Source organism: Monomorium pharaonis, chromosome 11, assembly GCF_013373865.1.
Source record: "Monomorium pharaonis isolate MP-MQ-018 chromosome 11, ASM1337386v2, whole genome shotgun sequence".
NCBI classification, from domain to species: domain Eukaryota; kingdom Metazoa; phylum Arthropoda; class Insecta; order Hymenoptera; family Formicidae; genus Monomorium; species Monomorium pharaonis.
In genome coordinates, this window is record NC_050477.1 from 5,795,379 (window position 1) to 5,816,077 (window position 20,699).

General features: G+C 36.6%; 1 protein-coding gene across 1 annotated transcript; it reads left to right on the top strand.

Annotated features, from left to right (window-relative positions):
* Positions 1-89: 89 nt before the first annotated feature.
* On the top strand, positions 90-20,115 carry LOC105836480 (flocculation protein FLO11). The gene is made up of 10 exons (XM_012680538.2): positions 90-758; positions 11,469-11,560; positions 11,819-11,992; positions 13,159-13,394; positions 13,783-13,935; positions 16,096-16,477; positions 16,788-16,941; positions 17,196-17,778; positions 18,011-18,816; positions 19,022-20,115. The coding sequence occupies exons 2-10, from the start codon at positions 11,518-11,520 to the stop codon at positions 19,347-19,349; spliced, it is 2,859 nt and encodes a 952-aa protein (XP_012535992.1). The 5' UTR covers positions 90-758; positions 11,469-11,517; the 3' UTR covers positions 19,350-20,115.
* Positions 20,116-20,699: the final 584 nt, after the last annotated feature.

The following is a 20,699-nucleotide window of genomic DNA, read 5'->3' on the forward strand; positions in this document are numbered from 1 at the left end:
CTGTGCGTATTTATATTTAATGTTTTTATTGATAAACTGTATATTTTTTTATTAAGTATAGTACCAATTGTTATATAATATATCGTCATAAAAAGATAAAATTATTTTCTTATATAAATTTTTCTTGTGCACAATATAATTAGATATATAGTTTTATATTTATATTACGATTATTGCAAACTGTCATAATACGCAGTAATAATTACGATAGTATTTTGCTGTTGCAAGAATTGTACAAGATATTACATTTAAAATTAATTACGCGGATTAATTTGCTTTCTTGATTATAGAAATATTAAGGACCTAAATACTTTGGAATATATTTCTCACACACATAAGAAGCTAAGAAGTATAGACATTACCAGATACAGCAATTTCAATAATGAGAAATTGAGAATTAAGGAAATATTAAGTTTACGAGGCATTTGAATGTTATGCATATATACATAATATCAGTCATAGCGTAACGGAATACCATCAAATCTCATGGACTCTACGCAAGGCACTCAGCGTGGCGTTAAGCCAAATCAAATCCATGTCTTTATCAGCGATCGGCGATTCACGCGGCGGTATCGTTTGCGCTCGCCAAGTGAAAGCAAGCTGTGATCGTGAGGGCCTCCACGACACGATCCCAGGATCCGTACAGTCAGTCCGACGTGAGCTGGGAGCTGGCATGCCGAGTGCCGTGCACCGCGAGTTGTCAGCGAGTCGAGCATCTCCAAATCAAGTCCAGGGATAATTACGTTCCGCACGATTTGGTACGTAAAGATTAGAGCGGACATTCCGCTTCGTTATTTCTACCAAACACCACGTAACATGAGACAGCTGTCAAAAGTTTCTATACCTGTGTCATTCAAAATTTGTATATATTGTGGTATATAAGTAGCAATATTAGAATATTTTAAATTTGTAATAAAAGTACAAATCTAATAATATTTTACTCTCTTTATATATGAAATTATTTTGCTAATTTTTTATATTGCATAAGAATTTATGTTTACATTCTCTTCCTATGTAGGATTTCAGTGTACTTTTTGAGAATTTAAAACTTTTAATTATTTTATGATATATAGTTTAATTTATGATATACAGAAGTATCTTTACTGCTTTTTAAATCTAGTTAATCTAAACTAGTTTTATTATTTTAATCAATATCCGTTAAAAGTTGTAACTGATACTTGATTTTATATTTTTTAAAATTATGTTTTTTAAATTTGTAAGAGGCAAATAATCAATTAAGTTTAATTGTTTATGGGAAAGTAGTTTGAAGGCAAATATGTCGCGGAGGTGTTGAGAGGTATTTTAAAATATTCGCATTATTTATGAAGCAGAATCAAATGATGATACTTTTAAATGTGTGAATTACATTCGATTTAAATTTTGCGCTCAGGAAAGTGTAATCCGGAAATGATCAATTAGAAGGAAATAAGTTGCGAAATTTGAATCTTAAAGACATTAGACTTCGCGTTTTTCTCTAAAATATATCAAGTAAATCTCTCAACTTAAGAAACTTGAGTATCTCGGAATAAATTAAAGGAAAAAAGAACGTGTTCGGTGAATTCACGTGCGCATGTACTGCGTACACATCGTGTTTCTCCGACTCGTGAAAGATGCTCGAGGACGAATGCGCGACGATCAGGACGACCGATGAATAAAGAATCGTGTCACTTTCATGTAAGCTGAATACGAGAGAAAGCGCGAGAGAGTATTCGTCCGTATCTGCGCTTAATTTATAGGAGAGATGATATTTTCCAAGTAGAGGAACAAAAAGGACAACAAACGAAACTCTTTTTCTGTCTCAAACTTTCGATATTAGAAGAGACAATTCCTAATGCGATAATACATTTTAAATGCATTTTAAATGCATTTTAAGAATTTGAAGACATTTATTTGAACTTAATTCTTTTAACGATACAAAGATTAATTATTAAATTATTAAAAAATCAAGGGAACGCCGATTTGTTTTATTTCTTGATGTCTAAAAAAATTGTAAATTGTTTTTTCTTAATGTTCTAATTGTAATATATGTAATATATGTATTATATAATTTTTATTACATTATAACATTTGCGCTCGTGCAATTTTATATTTTTATTATGTTATGTTAATTTCATAATCGCGATAGCTGCTTTGATGAATTCTTAAGATCAAGATCATTCTAGAGACAAGTAGATAATACAGTAAGAAACGGAGAGATTTCACAAAAGCGTTCTCCGTTTTATATGTAAGAGCAAAATTTTCAAATTAAGGTGGTAATCAAGGTATTAAAATGTCAGGTGAAATTAACCAATCGCAAAAAAAAACAGTGGATGTTGTGCGAGACACGCAGTAGATCGCAGAAGCATTTCTTATAATACGAACGATCGCGCGCCGTAAACGGACGAGTGAATGTCATCCTTGTCTCACGATACCTGGGAATTTAGTCGCATTCGAGACAGCGATGCGCTCAGCAACAAACAAATCTGCTGCCCGACATCAGCAAAGAAAAACTCTAAGCGAAATTTTAAGCGAGTAACTTTCGACCTTTAATTGCCACCCGAGAACTTGAGCCGGATGTATTGATTAATTGACTAAAAAAGGAAGACTTACAAATTGCCCTGAAATTACTTTAATTATACGATAATCTAATTCTTTTTTTTATTATGCACTTTCACATTAAATCACGCTCACAATATTCGCTAATCTTTTAGAATATTTTAAAAGAACTTAATTTTGAAAAGAAAAAACATATTGGATAATGCACTGAGAAAACTGTCCAATCAAATTATCCTTTCAAAAAATAACAAACATTTAGATCGGACAAAAATCCGATTACTACGTTTTATTAGGATCATAAATCATCAGAATATTTGAAAAAACCAAATTATTTATTTAAAAAGTGATAATTATTTATTTTCCGTTTATTTTCGGGCATTTTGATGATTTCATTCCCATTAAACCGTAGTCGTATTTCTATCTAATGTAAATATCTATATTTGTTACTTTTTGATACTAATTCTATTACTCTCTGGAAATTTTTCTCAGTGTGTTTGTATAAAAACATTTTTTCATGGTTATCTTATTTTTAAACATTTTCTTTGCTGTTGATTGTTATAAAAAAAGAATTAATAAAATTAAAATATAATAATTAAAATAAATTAAAATTAATCTTCTTAATTATTGAAGGTACTTTTGATGCATTGCCTATAGCTTTGATACCGCCTTGCATAATCGAGATGTGACCTCGACGAGGAAGACAGTGGACACCGTGTATATTCCTTAGAGCCGTAAAGCTGAGCGAGATTCAAGTGAAAGTGTATAACTGTTTGCACCGTCAGTATGTTCCCTACGGCATCCTTATGCCGAGGTACTCCTGGTTGTAATTGGAATATCGCTTATGTTACGTTGCGTTACATTACGTGCGCGGTACACCTGATGTGCAGCATACGCGCGAAAAAGCGAGAGTCACTATCTCGATTAGCATATTTCGGAACAAAACAACTTTCACTCGGATTTGATAAGCGAACTTTAGAGCCGCAGCTTTAGCCTCCAGTACCGTTACAATTTTTCACAATTCTAGAAGTCAGAATTAATTCCTGCTATTAATCTTCAAACTACTTACTCTGTTAAAGAACAAACAACTTAATGTTACAAACGAAAACTAAACCATTCTGTCGGTTGTCTGCAAGAGATGCACAATAAACGACTTGTTTGTCGTTTATTTTAATTATTTTGTTTATTTAATTAATTCATAATTGTTTTATTTTTATTATTCTTTGGTTATAATTTCTAGTATAATTTTTTTGATTGATTCAAGTATAAATTATGATGACGTAATAATTTTTTCTAAATACAACAAATGGCTATAAATTATTATTTACAGTTGTAAAAAGACAAAATTTTAATTTTGTCCTACCGCTTCGGGACAAGACTAATTTCGATTAGATCCAACAGTTGACTCGATCCGTTTTAATTAAATAAAAATTTCCTATCGATAATTGCATCGATTGTTGAAAGAGGTTGACGAGCCCTCAATCCCATACTTCTTGCCTACAAGTGCGCCCCAGATTATCTTCACGCGTCAATGTTTAGATTTTTACAATTTATTCGATCCCGTTTGTATCTCGATACACCTATAGATCGATCGACGTGTTACGAAAAAGTCGGTTCTTTCGGCTCGCCGAGAGCTTAGCTGCTCGATCGTAGCGGCGGCGGTCGTTTCCATTCGGGGCCGGCGATGGAGAGCGATTGCTAAATGGGCATTCCTGAGAGAACCTAAGCTTGCTTTCTAAGCGAGGTCCCCGGTCACGTGTGGTTCGGTCCCGGTTTGCGCGGATATTTCTGCTCCGGACACGTGCGGCTTGTCGCCCGCGCTCGTGACGACCAAGTGCGTGCGACATACGGGGCACGTTCGCCGCTCCCGTTTTCTTACGCACACACACACGCCCCGATACACTTTTGCCGCCGCCGCGTGTGATTACCGCGGAGGAACTGTTGCAATTCTATTGACCCTGAACGTAGCACGGATTTATTCGTATTATTACTTACTTCTTTCTTAAATTAGAACGGTGAACGCCGGGTTCAATCGAAACCCGTCCAGTTTGAAAACAACGCTTCAACTTTCAGCGGAAATCTCTTAATGACTTTTCCTAATTTTACGCTACTTTTTTATACGTAAAGTTGTTTTATTTTTAAACTATAAATCCAGAATACAGTTAATCAATTTAAATTCACATTTCTAATTGATTAAACATTAATTTTCGTATAAAAAAAGGAAAGAAAAAGCGAAAGAGATATCATTCGTAATTCTAGATCTGGAAATTGTAGATTTTATCTTGATTAAGTGGCATTTAATCTGATCAGTCGCGCGATTTACAGTTCTAGATCTCGTTTTAGATTCAGCGGGACCCTGTAATCATCCTACGCAATTCGTTACTCCCCGATCTACACAACGCTCTTTCGTTTCCTACGAGATTCGGTTGTTATTACGTGGCGTGCGTAATTACGAGTTTGAGGGGTTCGCGCGTTTCCAGCGCGATGCTCCCGCGGGCACGAATGCATTTTTACGCGGTTGCATTACGTATACACTCGCGCTGATGGAAAGTAAAATAAAATTCGCGGAACACGCACGCATTCACGTGTTGCGCGCACGCTTTGCAGGGCTTCCTGCAAGTGAAATCGCGGGTGACTTCCGCTTCCGATTTGATCTTGCCGCGTCTCTCGCTTGTCGCGGATCGCGAAAGAGAAACGGAATCTGGGTCGATCGGTCGATCGTGGACCGTGCGATCAGGAAGCAATTAAGGATAACCATACCGTTTGCCATAAGCGGCAAGGAAATTTACACACATTGCTAAATCGCACTCGAATATCGCGCGATACTTCAGCACGTGTTTTTTTTTACCTTTTCTTTGTTCGACGATTGCAGGCTGTTTCGCTAATGAATTAATAATAAGTTCTGTGTAATGACCGAATGTGCGGAATATACTCTTGAATTGGCCGTAAATTAACTTTATGTTGTACTCACTATCTCATTTAGGTCTTAATTTAAAAATGATACCTGTAATTTGCGCCAAACGTTTGCTTTTTTAAATTTGTTATTTACATTACTGAGAGTCGTCAGTATTTCTTTATTTCGATTTTATGTATTCTCAGAATAACTATTATATTGTCGTAAATACGTAATGTTTCCTATAACTTAAAACCTCGACTGAAAAAGGTGTCGTTACAAAACTCGACGCGTTAATCCGTTGCCAAATGCAGGAACCAGAGACGCGAAGAGTCGCGGGCCGCGTCGTAACGCGTTTGGACACTTTGTCATCCATGAAAATAAGCCGGTTCCCCTAAGTTTGGTAATTCCGATGTACGCGAAAAGGAGTCGCAATTTATTATTAAAGTGGCATAGTCGCTCCAAACACGCGCGCGTTCTCTTTCCTTTTTCTCGCGTTCGCACGAGCGAGCAAGCGAGCGAGCATTACGAACGACTCTTGCGAATTTCGCAAGCGCGGCTGCCTAACGACGGGGTTCCAATCCGACGCGGTGTTTTGCGGTAAAACTCCGACAATCTCTCTAAAGCGGATATATTGAACGATTCGGAGGCAAGAAGACATTAAAAATTTTACAACACGCCGTTGCATTATCCCGCCGCAAATTTTAATATCATCTCGTTTCGAGTAACGATGTCAGGATCTGACAGTTTTATTCGGTATAATAACGTATTGCAGTTTGTCAGCGTTTAATATAATCGTTTCTGTAAATGGCAATCTTTGAAAATAAACGATTTTAAATAATAAATTTCGAACGTCGTTCCATTGTAATTAATTTAATTATATTAATTTTTATATATAAATTTAATGGTTTACTGTTTCATTGTAATAAATTTAATTGATAATTTGAGGTTTATGTTTTATTTTTTTTTTTACTGGAGAACATTTATCAAAATTCCGAGACGATCTTAAGGAGGGATCAAGAAGCTAATGAGGGACTGTGAAAAATGAATTAGAAGGTGATGAATTAGCAGCCGCGGGGAGAGACCGTAGGTCTTCAAGGAGGAATCTCCTTCATATCCCGATGCCAGCCGGAAGGCTGAGCGACGCAGGACGTCCAATTAAAAATAGCCGTCCTCGGGACAAAAGTGAAGACGAAATTGTCGTAACAAAACCAGCGAAACCACGTGAACGGCCGTGATCTCCCCGGGAAGACGAGGGAGTCGGAGTCAACGTCCGCCGTTTGTCACGAAGATGAACAGACAATGTGCGAAGCCCTCGTGTTTCCCGGTTACCAATTCCAATCTTACTTCGTCGCATAAATTGTCATCACGTGCCTGATGATTATCTGCTTCCCCCCCCCCCCTCCCTCCTCTCGCCCAGAAGAAAAATTCCTCGGAAGCGGATGAAGCTAGGCGACGCGGAAATGATTACGTGACAAAGAAGCTCGGCGATATATTTCTCTCAATTATCCGATAAAACAACGAACATGGATTTTTTTGGAGAAGACGAAGAAAAAGGAAAAGACTTAACCTTTTGCAACTGAGAAGAACAGAAGAAGAAGAAAAATCCGCACGCATGGGAAAGTGTTTTCCTGAGAATTCTCAGAGTCTCACCCAACCGCTGGATTGTGATTAGACTTGTCTAGGCTAGAGCTTCGCTTAGGAGACGCGTGCGTGAGTAGATTGCATCACAGATCCATGTAAATTCGTTAGACGTAAAAAGGAATTGCCTTGAACACCATGTAGAAGAGATCTCCCTCCCGCATATTGGTCGGCGAATTTTACCCACTTTCTATAGTTTCAATCTTACAACAAACAAGATACTTGCGACAGACAAGAACGGACATTTTTGCGGCCTTCCTAAACTGACAATTTATTTTGTCTCGCCTCACTTATCTCATCTCTCTGAAGTGATCTGATAAAAATAAAAATGTTCAAATTTGCTTCGCGCCCGCGAGGTTGACGGCCGCTCGGTTCAAGCGAAGTTCAAGCAAGTATATGCGGACGTGATTTCGCATGACTTTCAAGAATCCCCGTTCCGCAAAAGCGAATATGCTAATGTTCTTTAACGTTGTTCCTTATGCTAAATGACTCTTTGTCAGATTTATTGCATTTTCAGAGTGTCTTTTCTCGCGACTATGTATATCGTCGCTCAGTTGTATGACGATGTTTCGAAAGGTGGGCGAAATGACCGGAGAGAAAAACTGATTAACATACATCGGCCGAGCGAGAAATGAAGAGCCTTTCGAAAGCGAAGCGAACCGTTCATGTGCTGCGACGAATCGACAAAGTGATATGTCAACAGTAAAAAGTTTCCAGAGCCTTTTGGTTACATTCAGAATCTCTGATGACGTCGCAAATTCAGCATCGAGTTTGTATTTAATATAATTATAATAATAACGAATAAAATTTATATGTTTTCTACCTTAACTGAATTATCATTTAAATCAACTTATCATTATATTTTTTTATTTTAAATGATCGAGATTCTCATTATTGATTCTTTATTGAAGAAGGGTGTCAATTTTATTGGACGGCATATTATTTTAACTTTTTCTTATTAAAGTCAACAAAGATTTCATTCGGAGAGATGAAAAATCGCATCGAAAGCACGTGTCGCAATTTCGTCTACACTTAAAAGGAAACTGCCAAAAACGTAACTGTAGAAATGCGTAGGTAGTTGATTCTCAGTTGATGGTCTCGGAGGTCTTGGGCTGACCATGATCTTGAGCGATCGAACGCCGCTACTGATGACCGGTTTTTAACATATTTCAAGACGGGCTTTCGCTCAGATCGTTACTCTTGACCGCGAAATTTTCGAACGTAATAAGTCAGTCGGTCTCCCACATTGGTTAACCGTTAATTTTCACCAAGATGAGACAATCGAGTTTGTAGCGCGACGAAAGTCGATGAGACACACTTCCGTTTCCTTAATTTCTGACCATTCTACTGTTGAACACGTATAATTTATTCCTCTAGTCACGTGTAATTCATAATAACTCAAATTAATTGAAAATAATAAATAAAAAAGATCAAATAAGATAATCAGATGGGAAGAAGATTGAACACGTGTCGGTTTATTAATGTATGTTAAATTTTATTGACTCAAGAATAATTATGAATTAATTTGATTTATTAAAATTAAATCAGACGATAACGAGGCGCTAATTATACGTTAAAAAAGTACGCAGCAGAGAATATTTTCTTAATTCCCACTGAATTAAAATATTCTTAAACGTGAATCACCAAGGTTTCTTCTCTTCGCGCGACGCAGATAACTTACATCGTATACTTCGCGATTTCTTTCCGCAAGAAAAAACATCTCGATCGCAGGAAAGAATCGCTCGTGCAGCGCGGGAAAGGGTTCACGCGAGTGCTTGACCGAGATTTACGTTGCGTTGCAGCACATACGCTATTTCTTTTTTTACAGGTCATTACACATACCGCGCACGTATGCGCGATAGAGTAGAATAGAGCGAGACGGTAGGGCCACTCCTCTTTACCTTCGCGTGAGTCGGAGAATGACTCGTGGTCTACGTCGTCCCCTACACCTTGAATTCTTGCACCGATTATTTATTTTCGGCTGCTTTGTCTCGGCTTCTATTTTACTCCTGACACGTACAAATCCACAAAGCTTAATTATTTCTTGTTAAACTTATTAATAAATGGACGAAAATACAAAATTATAATATAGATAAATCATATATATACAATATATTTGTGTTATATTAATTATATTAAAATTACGATTCAATATAATATAATATTATATTATACAATATAATAATTACATATTAGAATTGTGAATCAACGATTATAACGTTCTGTATTATTACGTCTATAAGCCACTTTTTTAAGACAATGCATCTTTTTTTCTGTGATTCTTTCACGTAAAGATGGATTACTCTTGTAGCAAAAGATTCTTGTGGATCCACCATTCGACAGGTTAAGCATGGTTCGCGAATTCTCACCTATATTTACCTCGTTTCGCCGCGTACTACTCTATCATCTCGAAAACGGTTCTCGCGATAGAAGCGTTGCGCTTTTCAATTTCAACCGGGGCCGTTTATTATATACAACTCGCCGCAGGATCGTGAGAGAACACGAGTGAAAGGAGCGCACTCGCAGATCCGCGATGCTGCGCTCCGTGATTCCCTCCGCGATCTGGATGATTCTGCGTCTCCGAGAAAGAGTTGCCGGAGCCGGATCAGAAGATCGAGAATCCGCCTGCGACGGAAGTGACACTTCGCGTTTCATGCACGAGGATGAAAACAGCGGAAGTGACTTGCATGCAAGAATACAAGGAATAAATAATTGCGAACTGAAGAGAAATTGGAATGCGCGAATTATCAGCAAACAATTAAGAATTCGAAATAAAATTTGGCTTTCAGCGAGATCAGCTCGGGTTAGGTTGGCATAGATCAATTGCGGGAGATTGGAAAGACGCGAGAAATACCGATGCTCTACCTCGACTCGACTTATTGTTAGATTAACCGGCTTTGCATTGTTTAAGGTTGCCATAATTGGAAGAGTAACGTCCGGTGATTCTGGAACATCCCGTATTAGCGATCATTGTAACGGTGCGCATTGTAACGGCACACGACGCGCTCATAAGAATAGAAGAGGCGCACGCTACTTTGCACTTTTCGGCCCGATTCGAGATCGCAGATTCCGGTCTTGCCTGCTCTCCGGAGACGCCTCTTACCATTGTTTCGGGTTGTTAAAACGATTACCAGCAAAAGGCGGTGGCGGCGGGGCGTTGTTGCGCGTTACGTAACGATTTCGTCGGGCTCGCGCATGCACTTTCCGCGTCGCGATTGTGTTAGCGTGGCTTATGGTGCGTTTGCCTCATACAGGATGTTTTCCGAACGAGCTCATGCCTCACAATGCTCATGCTCGAGCAGATAGCGATCGACCGAGAAGGAAATTTTTTTACTTGCGACACCCGATTACCTCACGCGATCGCGAAATCGCCTCGCTCTTTATATCCTTCTCACTCGTCGGCGCTTGATCGCAGCGAATTAAAATTCGACGGACAATGTCAATGTTTTACGTGAATGAAACTCTCTTATCTGCAGAAACATTGTTAGATAAAAATATATCAAGAGATATGATATATAATATCAAAATATATTGAAGTAATAGTAATCAGGAAACAGCATCAAAATTGCTAATTTTTTAAAATAAAAAATTTAGGTTTTATTTAGTTTTATATAAATAAAATATTAATTGATAAAAATACCATTACTGTTTAAAAAATTTAATAAAAATTAACTTTATTTTAAGTTAATTAAGTTTATTTTATTTTATTTTAAATTTAATTAGGATTTCAAATTTTAATTAGTATGATAATGTTTTTATTTAAGAAATTTATTACAGTAACTGACGCGTAGTCAATAAATCTATGAAGCGCGCACCTATATCTCAGCTGTCTATTGAAAATATTTCTTCCGCGGAGAGATGGAGATGTAACTACGTAAATCCGAGGACAATCTCTCTCGCGTAGGAGATTGATAATTAGCAATCCCTATAAGAGACGAGCGCGCCGAGATAATCGACAGAATGTTATTTCTAATGAAGCAGAATCTACCGTCATTTTTACATAACCGTTAATTGTAAAATAGAGAGGAGAAGTAACGGTACTTTGCAAAATAACAGGGTAATGTGTCATATTTGCGACTGATGTAACACGCAGTTTTTATCCCCGTCCCGGAGAGGATGGTTGCTTAAATGGCCGATTGCAAGTGCAACTGCAATAATTGCGCAACTTTCGGAGAATCACCGCTCGATTCTCCCATGATCATAGAAAATATTGTTCTACATACTGTATAACAAACGTAATTCAAATCACTTTGTCTTGTCAAATAAATAATAATGTAAAATACAGTTGGAAGTAATTGTAACGTTATCTTTACGGCATTTTGCTATAATATTTTTCTATATTGCTATTTGTTTACAGGAAATTTTTTCTCACGTCCATTTTTTTTCTCATTTATTTTTTCAGATTCCGCGAGATTTGTGTGTCCGCGTAGGATGAGATCAAACTGAACGCAATGACATCGAGATTCTTTGTATTTGTCGCGGCTCTAGCGTATGGTGAGTGAGAGCTGACGTCACCGCTGTTAAATGCAGAATTTTGTGTAAAGCACTTCTCGTTTCAAGGTCCACCAGAAATCCTGAATCGCGTCGCAAACAAAAAGTTTTCGCCCAAGTAGTATAACGTTTCCTTTTGAAATATTTCATTGTGTGCTTCGTGCATCCGTAAATTTTACAACGCACTTACATATGTATTTTTATAACAAATTTGTTGGGAATTGAGATGTATATAAAACAGATTTTTGTGACTTTGTGCAGTTGCAGTGTCCGCCGCGCAAGTTTACAAGAGCTACCCGGAGGATGCAGCTGCAGCGATCGAACCAGCGCCTACGAATAATGACTTCATCACGCAGACCGTTTACGGCTTCCTGGACTTCACCACGACGATCGGTAACACGGTGATGGTCTTCAGCCCTCAAAGCGCTCCTCCAGGTATCGTCTGCAAAATTGTTTAATTTATTAATTGCACTCAGATAATTATGTCGAACCTGTAAAATTTGAAATATTGCAAATGTTGCAAAAAAAAATGGTTTAAAATTATTGAAAGTAAATAAAATATATAAAGTTATAATTTTAAAATAAAATTAATTTTCAGAATAGTAGTATTGTAATTAGTTTTCTTTCAAAGTGCGACTATAACTTAAAGATAAACTTAAAGAAAGCATTCTTTAATTTAATTATTGACGTAATTATCTGATAAAATGCCTTTTTCTTTCTCACTCTTTCTGTCTATCGATCAACGCGATAAAGAATTTTGTCGAGGAGTTCCGAAGAGAGAATCCGTTGAGAAACAAATACCAAGAACTTTCGCAATCGGCAAAACAGAAGATTGGCAACTGATATTTGTAACCATGAGATGTCATGCGATTTTGAATTGTAGATAATACCAGAAATTACTTTCTAAGCGCAATCGACACCTTCTTGTTGATGCCGAGCACGTTCACGAACTCTGATCCTTCGAGCGTAAGGAGGCCTTGAAACGCTGAAGAGTACTGTACTCAAGGTGGGCCTTGGCGAGGGACACCGGGTCCCAATCTCTTTAGCATATCGCTGTCCGGGTTCACGTACAGATCATGCTCATTGTTCATTCGTCATGACTCTCTTGTCACCTCCTCTCCTTGACTTTTCACATCACCCACTTAGTACAAAGCTATTTGCTTCCTTTTCTCAAATGAAGATACGCCTCCTAAAATTTTATAGAAAATAATTATATAACATACAAAAAACTGCAGAAAAGTAATTGGAAAGTATATCATAAATATCATATAAAATACCAAATTTAGAATGAAAAAATTATACGCATCTATTAATAAATAACATAATATACACTTTACTTAAGCTTTAAAGAAAACAAAATGTAATGGAATTAAAATAAGAAATAATACGGTTAACGTGTATAATAAAATTAAGAGTCGAGGGAAGAGATTTCTACATATCTTGAATCCTTTCTCTCTAAAAGATAAAGAATTTGAGACCTTCGGCGCGGGTGCTGGCCGTCAGAATGCGCTTTTTTAGTCTCGTTTTCTCGATCATCCTGACCTCGCAGAACCGCGACTTTTATTCCCGTCAGGTATGCAAATACACCGTTTCGTTTTCAGAAGGAGATGTCGCGAAGAAGACCACGTCCTCCGCGCCGGCGATTCACACGAAGCCGGCGACGGAGCAGAAAAAGAATGTTCCCGACATCCAGCCCAGCAAAACTCACAAGGTCAACGATCAGGGTGGCGAGACGAAGAAACAACTGAAGGGCACGAAAATCGTCGTGAATTCCGTGGTTGAACAGAACGTGGTGAACCCGTCCGAGAATACCGCACTGAAGTCGACAAAGAGTCAGGTGAGAAACGAAATGACTGAAACGTACAGGATGTAATTATGTATTACATTAAATCCTGCAATTATGTATTACATTAACTTCTATATAATTCTTCTACTATTTTGAGGTCATTTTTTTCTAAATTCTTTAGTTTTTTAATGTGTGAGAGACAATTTCTTTGTAAAATAAATTTAACATATATTACAATATACAATATACAATAATTTAACATAGTATAACATGCAATAATTAAATTTTTTTATTTTATTACGATTATGTATTTAAAATATGTATTACAGTGAGATTTGTTTATAAAGTAAATTATGTAATACAGTATGTAATAAGTTGTATAAATTATAAAGCGTTACCTTTTGAAAAGGCGGACTAATCGTTTAAAGTGATTTCTCAGGAACCAAGTAAACAAACGAAAACGCCTGCATTGTCGTCGGTGGTTCAGGTACGTGCCAAAGATGAAACTCCAGTCGTGAAGAATAATCTTGCCGAACCGGAATATGATTTTCTCTCGAAGCAGCCGACGGAAGTGATCGACGAAACATACAAGGTATGCAAAAAATGTAGATCAGGGAAATAACTAAAACTATGAAAAATACCATAGAGTAAATAACATAAATTATTGGTTTTCTTGTTCTTAGAGTTATAGAACATATAATTATACACATTATTTAATTCTGAATTACGTTTTAGAGTTACTATTTCTAATAATTATATTTTATGCCTTTTTTATATCTTCCTGACCTCCTTTTAATATTTTCTAACTAGATCACTGACTCGGATCTGCTTTCTCTGCTGATGAGATAAGTAGAGAAAACAATGGTGATATATTTAAACTTATAACATTTAAAAAATATCCGATATACATTAAAATAATATGTTTTCAAATCTATATTTCTCTCTTTTATTCTCTTGCTTTAAAATTATCAGCGTCGTTTTGATAATTTGACATTTTAATAACAGAATAGCATTTTAATTGAATTAGTCATACTTTTATAAATACATCAAAGTTGTTCTCTGAAATTTATTCTTGCCGACTTTTTTGTCAAATCGGTGGCTCACTTTTTTTTAAGAGATTGAGGAGATTAATATATTTCTTATGAATCTTATACTTTACTTCTTCCAGTCGTACACGCGAAGGAAGAACATCTAACAATTCATATCTACGCAGAAAAAACTTTAGTTTTAAATCAACAATATTATTCTCATATATAAGCAAGAATATAGAATATTTTTTAAAGAATTTGATCATTTTTAACAGAAACATAATTTCTTTGTGCAAGCAAGTTATTAGCCGTTTAAGATTATTAAATTCTTTAAAGAATATTTTACATTCTTGCTTATATGTATGAGAATAATATTGTTGATTTGAAACTAATGTTTTTTTGTGTAGATAAAGCCAATGATAACAGATCTTAGTGTTCAATAATATATTCAGTAAATAATTTATATATATACATTTTTTAATCTTTAAAACACGCCGTTACATTTGTTTTTCAAACACAGTTTTTAAATTAAACCAGAATACTACAATATTAAATTGATAATTAGTTTAATAATACTAATGTTACCCAGGATCTATTATGATCCTTTTTTCCTCAAACATTGTAAAAATATCTGAGATATGAGCCAATTCGGAAACATGACATTGGCTCTTTCGAAATCCAGTTCACGATTTCGCGTTTGCAAGACCCGCAATTAAAGTCTCCATGCTAAATCAATCTCAGAGGCAGGAGAATCAGATATCCAGTTTATAAAAGCGACATTGATCTTCGGCGCTCACGACCGGGAACCGCGAGAAATGAAAATTGAGCGTCTGGTTTCGATATCGCGAATTGTCGCCAAACCAGATCGCGTCGCTGAAACGAATGAACGTATAGTGGCTGAAACAAGTTCCGATTGCAATTCCAAAACGGATCCCCGACCGGAAAAATGGGTCATCCGGCCGACGAGGTGAGAAAGATCGCGCGGCGGAAACGATGCTCAGCTTTACCGTAAAATTGCGTAACGGGCAAGCGACTTTCACAATAACTCGCGCGCGAAACCGCCGCGGAATTATCCGGAATAACCGCGTCGGCATAATTTTCCGCGTGCCGTAATCGATTTCCTAGCCGATCCTTTCTAGCCTGCCCCTTCTCTCTTCTGCCGCTCCGTTCCTCAACCACGGCGATCGGCGTGAAAGTCCGATCCGATCCCACCGATAAATCGGTTTCACCTGCGACGAGCTTTTCCATCGCTACTGCGTCTTGAATGTCTTGTTGCATTTAATTAATTAATTATTAACATAATAATAAATAATAATTTATTTTAATATGTTACATAATGTTATTATACATACGTGCACACACAAACACACATATTATTATTCCAATATTTTATTTTGATTATTTATCTCATTATGGCTCATTCTCTCTCCCGTTCTATTCCAAAAACTAATTTTAATCTTTTGTTAAATTTAAAAAAATGTACACTATTATCAAATTGATATTATTTTGTTCATATGATTATTATGTCTTACAATCCTTCCGATTAAGGATCTACTTATTTAACATTACTAAAAATTAAAAAACTTATATTAAATTTAGATTTAAAATTATTCCGTTATTAATAGATGTATTATGTAATTGTTTACTGCACGGAATTATTACTGCCATTAATCTCCGATAACACGGCATCTTTGTTAATTGCAATTTTGTTCTCCTTGACTCAGCTGATCAACCTGCAACCCTCGTCGAAGACTCATCACAAGCCGCGTGCCACCCCGCGAAGAGACAAGGAGAATCCAACCGGCCTGGTGACCAAGCTGGGCGGTACCATTGTGAAAGACGGGCTCACCACTGTGCATGAGACCAGTGTGATTGGAACCTACATCAATGGCAAATACGCCCAGGTGTTACAGAGCTCGTCAAGGATCTTAACGACACCGTTCGCGCCGGTGGAAGGTAAGATTCGGCCCTCCAGCACCAACCGCGTTCTGAAGACCATCAGTCCACAGCATGGCAAGCTCAAGCCTCAGCTGGAACCTACCCCTACTCATCAGCAACAGGAGGAATCTTCATTGCCACTAGAAGCTCTCTTCAACGAACCCTCCGGTAAGTATTTTAGGATAAATTATTGTAAATTTTTTGTCACTTTTAATGTTCTTTTTTACATAATCTAAATCTGCTATATAATGTAATAAATTTTTAAATAAAGTGTTTATGTTTTATGTCTGTTGCTTTTAAAGTTTAGCTTTTGTGTGACAAAATTTTTTCCTAATATACAGAAGTTAAAAAATTTTTAACATAATAAAAAAATAAAAATCTTTTTTATTATATTTTTATTATTTAATAAAATTTACATTATATGTAAAAAAATTTTATAACCCTTGAGAAATAAATTTATTCTGATTAAATTTCAAAGGCACTCCAGTGCGAACGACGCGAAGACACTCGATCCCCAATAATCCATCCAGGCTTAAATTCCGAAACAAGATCGCCGATGAATACGATAACACCGAACCACAGCAAACGAGAATCGGAAAGAATCGCTCCAGTACAACGCGACCAAATTATAAGTAAGTGTTACATAAAGTAGCAACAATTAGAAAGAATAAGTTATTCAATAATTTAATAATCTTTCTTTTTATGGTTTTTTTAATTAAAAATTTAATTTTATTGTATCGTCTTTTTTTAATGTTCGTAAATTATTGTAATTTATATATATATTTATATATATATAAATTACAACAATTTTTTAATTTACGATATATATATATCGTAAATTAAAAAATATAATAAAATAACTTGACATGATCTTTATTTTCTTCAGAAATCGCCTCACGACCACCACCACTGAGGCGCCCATCACTCGTCGTCGCAGCGGTTTCCGGCCAAACAATCAGTCTACTAATTCGCCTTCTAAGCAATTAACGAAATTGAAGAACAACGACCAGCAGCCGTCGACAACAGTCACCCTTCTGCCCAAGGTGAAGCTACCGAGGACACAAGGTCGCTGGTCATACAAGACCACGCCGAAGCCGAGAATTATGATTCGTAAGCAGGTGGACGAGCAGGAGGATTTCCGAACGTCAACCACCGAGCCAAGTACAACGGAGTCATCTCCGATCTTTGATGAGCAAATTAAGCTGGCAGCGCCAACAATCAACGTTGCCTCGGTCCCATCCAGTGGCACCAATGTTGCCCAGAGGAAAGAGCTGTCCTTGACGGAAGACGAGTTGGATCCTAGTGAAAGCGAGGATGTGGCCAGCGTTAGCGTGCAACAGGATCAACAGCAGCATCCTGAAGAACAGATCCTGCCAGTGGAAACGCTTAACGTGGAGATCTCTACTGCAGCGGATCTCGATAATATATACTTTGAAATCGCCACTATTAAGTCACCCTATTCCTTCCAGGTGAGCTTTTTTTCATTCTTATTTTTAATATATATATATTTATTTGGCCATTAGATTAAGATTTAAGTTAATGTTAAACATGCCCAACAATTGCATAATAATACTAAAATTTGTTAGTTTTTGGTTTGTCGGATCTTTTTCTAAGATCTATTGATGAGCATTTTTCTGACGGATCATCTTGTACAGTTATTTAGTTACCGATCTTATAATGCAAGACGTGTTCTTTTTTCAGGTAGGAACACTGCGAAATACCCGCTACATCACGGTGACCTCCACCATCAAGAAAACGTTTGCTACAGCCGAGCCGAGTAGTTCAATTTCGCCCACTGAACCGCTTACAGAAAACATCCTAGCAAACACTGGAGCTGCTTACGAGTCAACATTGCCACTCGACTCATCCGTCGCGACACTGCCGGCAATCTCCCTAGACGCTGCTCAAGCGACGCCACCGTTGGAAACGCTAACGGAAACGTTCTCGACAACGCAAACTTTGCTGAAAACGCATATGCTGCCGGTGATCTACGCCGGCAACAGCACAACTCGGCTGACTTTGGTGCAAACGTATAACATTGCCCGAGTAGTGACGGCGACAAAAACGCTGCCGCCAATGGAGATCTATCAGTTTATTCCGAGTAAGACACTGAATGAGTTCAACACAAAGCTCGACGAAGCCGGCAGCGAATTGCACCTTGAGCTCGACTTTGGCGATGACGATCGCGATGAGGAGGACATTCCCAAGAGGGTGGTAGTGCCCAACAACGACCCCGATGTCGACCTGGACATCTTTAAACCGGCGTCGCCGTCCAAGGTCAAGAACGACATCGCGACCAGCAGCAATGCCGAGTCTCAATTGACTTCGGAGCAGGCTCAACAACTGGCTCTATTGAAATACTTCGGTCAGCCGCAACCCCAGGTCATCACTACCTCCAGACCGGTAGTCAAGTTGGAGACGTTATACGAATCGCATGTGATTCCAGTGGTGAATTTGGGGAATACCATCTACTCAACGCTAACCAGGCCAGTTGGCACCGTGTCCAGGTCCGTATCTTTATCTAAATTATTTTCTGTGACAGCGTTTCTTACGCAACACACACATACAGAGATAAAATTGGACATTTAAGGAGCAATTTATAAATAATTATAAATGTTAAGATTTAAAATATTTAATAAATTGTATGCGTTGATCTATATAATTATAAGCATTTTCTTTAAGTATATTTTGATTGGATTTACTCTACTTCAGGACGTCCTACGAGTACGGCACGTCCACCCTGAGTCCGGTGCTGCAGCCGCAGGTACCGCAGGTGCCGCTGTACCCGCAGCAGCCACAATTTACGGTGACAAGCGCGCCCGTGATTACCCAGACCTTCGCCACTGTGTCCGATTCGCGGGTGCTGAAGCTCACCTTCGGCGCCAAAACCGCCTACACTACTCTCTTCTCTACAAAGGTCGTGCCTACCGAACTTACTACCTATATCACCAATACGGTACCAGTGCAACCGACGGTACCAGCGTATCCCGGTTATTACCCAGCACCGGTGCCCTATGCACCCTTTCCCTTCGTCGGTTAGATCTTGATCCAACTTTCGACTCCTTCAAACCCTTCGCGATCTATTTCAATTGCGATCAATCGCCAGGTTGATTCATTTTCTTCCTAAACTTAATTAATTTTTATAATTATAGATATAAGAAAAAAAGCTTTACACAGCTTTTTAAACTCTACGAGCAGTACGATCCTAAACATAAAAGGTTTTATTCATTTAATGGCTTTTTCGTGGATTTTCTCTGCTAATCCTTTTGATAAAAGTACATTATAATCACACATCTGTTTACATTGGTTGTCGTTGCAAAAATTGCACATTGGACATTTAATAAGTAATGGCCATAATTCTAATTTGTTATAAATTGAATATATACTTGCACAAAATTTCGAACAAAAAAACATTTTAAATGAAAAAAAGTATTTTTAAAATAAATTCTATATTAATTTATTTGTGTTTAAAGAAATAAAAAATAAGAATCAATGACAGTGCTGCAAATCTACAATGTTTCTCAATAGTTCTTCAATTTTATGTAATTGCAATTCTATAACGAATAAACTAATACACATTACTGCAAGTTGAACATAAAGAACCATAAATTACCATAATTTGCATGATGCAGGCGAACAAAATTACATATTTGTAACGTCAAATTATTCAACACTGCAAAACGTTGACGATGATCGCAATTGAACGGCATTATTGTAAATAAATTATTGACTATAATATATATGTATTGTATATCGTATATTGTATATGTATGCCGCGTATTTTGTAAATAAATGAGACAAAAACGTGAATTCATTTATCGCATCGCAACAAATCTATATCAAATCTGAAATATTTGAAAAAATATTGAATAAGAAATATTGAAAAAGATATTAAGTAATTTATTAATAAATTCAAATTTTAACTAATTAACAAATATATAACTAATTAAGTTTATAATAATAAAATGAATAATAATTAATATAATTCTATAAAAATAAGTATAATTAATACGATAAATTAAGACAATATAGAATGAAAAGTTTCAATTTTTTATTAAAATTATAATTTTTATTATAATATTTCTTTTATATAATATTTTATAAAATTTAATTATATGAACAATGTGCTTGTTTACGATAATAATTAAAATTACGTTTCAATTTAGCTGTTTTTATTTTTTTTATTGTTTTCTCATTTTCCATTTATCAATATTGGTTATTGTCGTAATAATTTTTATATCAAATATCAGAGATAATATCTCATTTTTAGCAATTATTATTTAATTATTGGTATTTATTCAATAATTAATAAGCACTTAATTTAGTTATTTATTCTCTCTGTTTTACATGTAAATCTCTCTTAAAGATGGCTATTAAATTATAAATATAG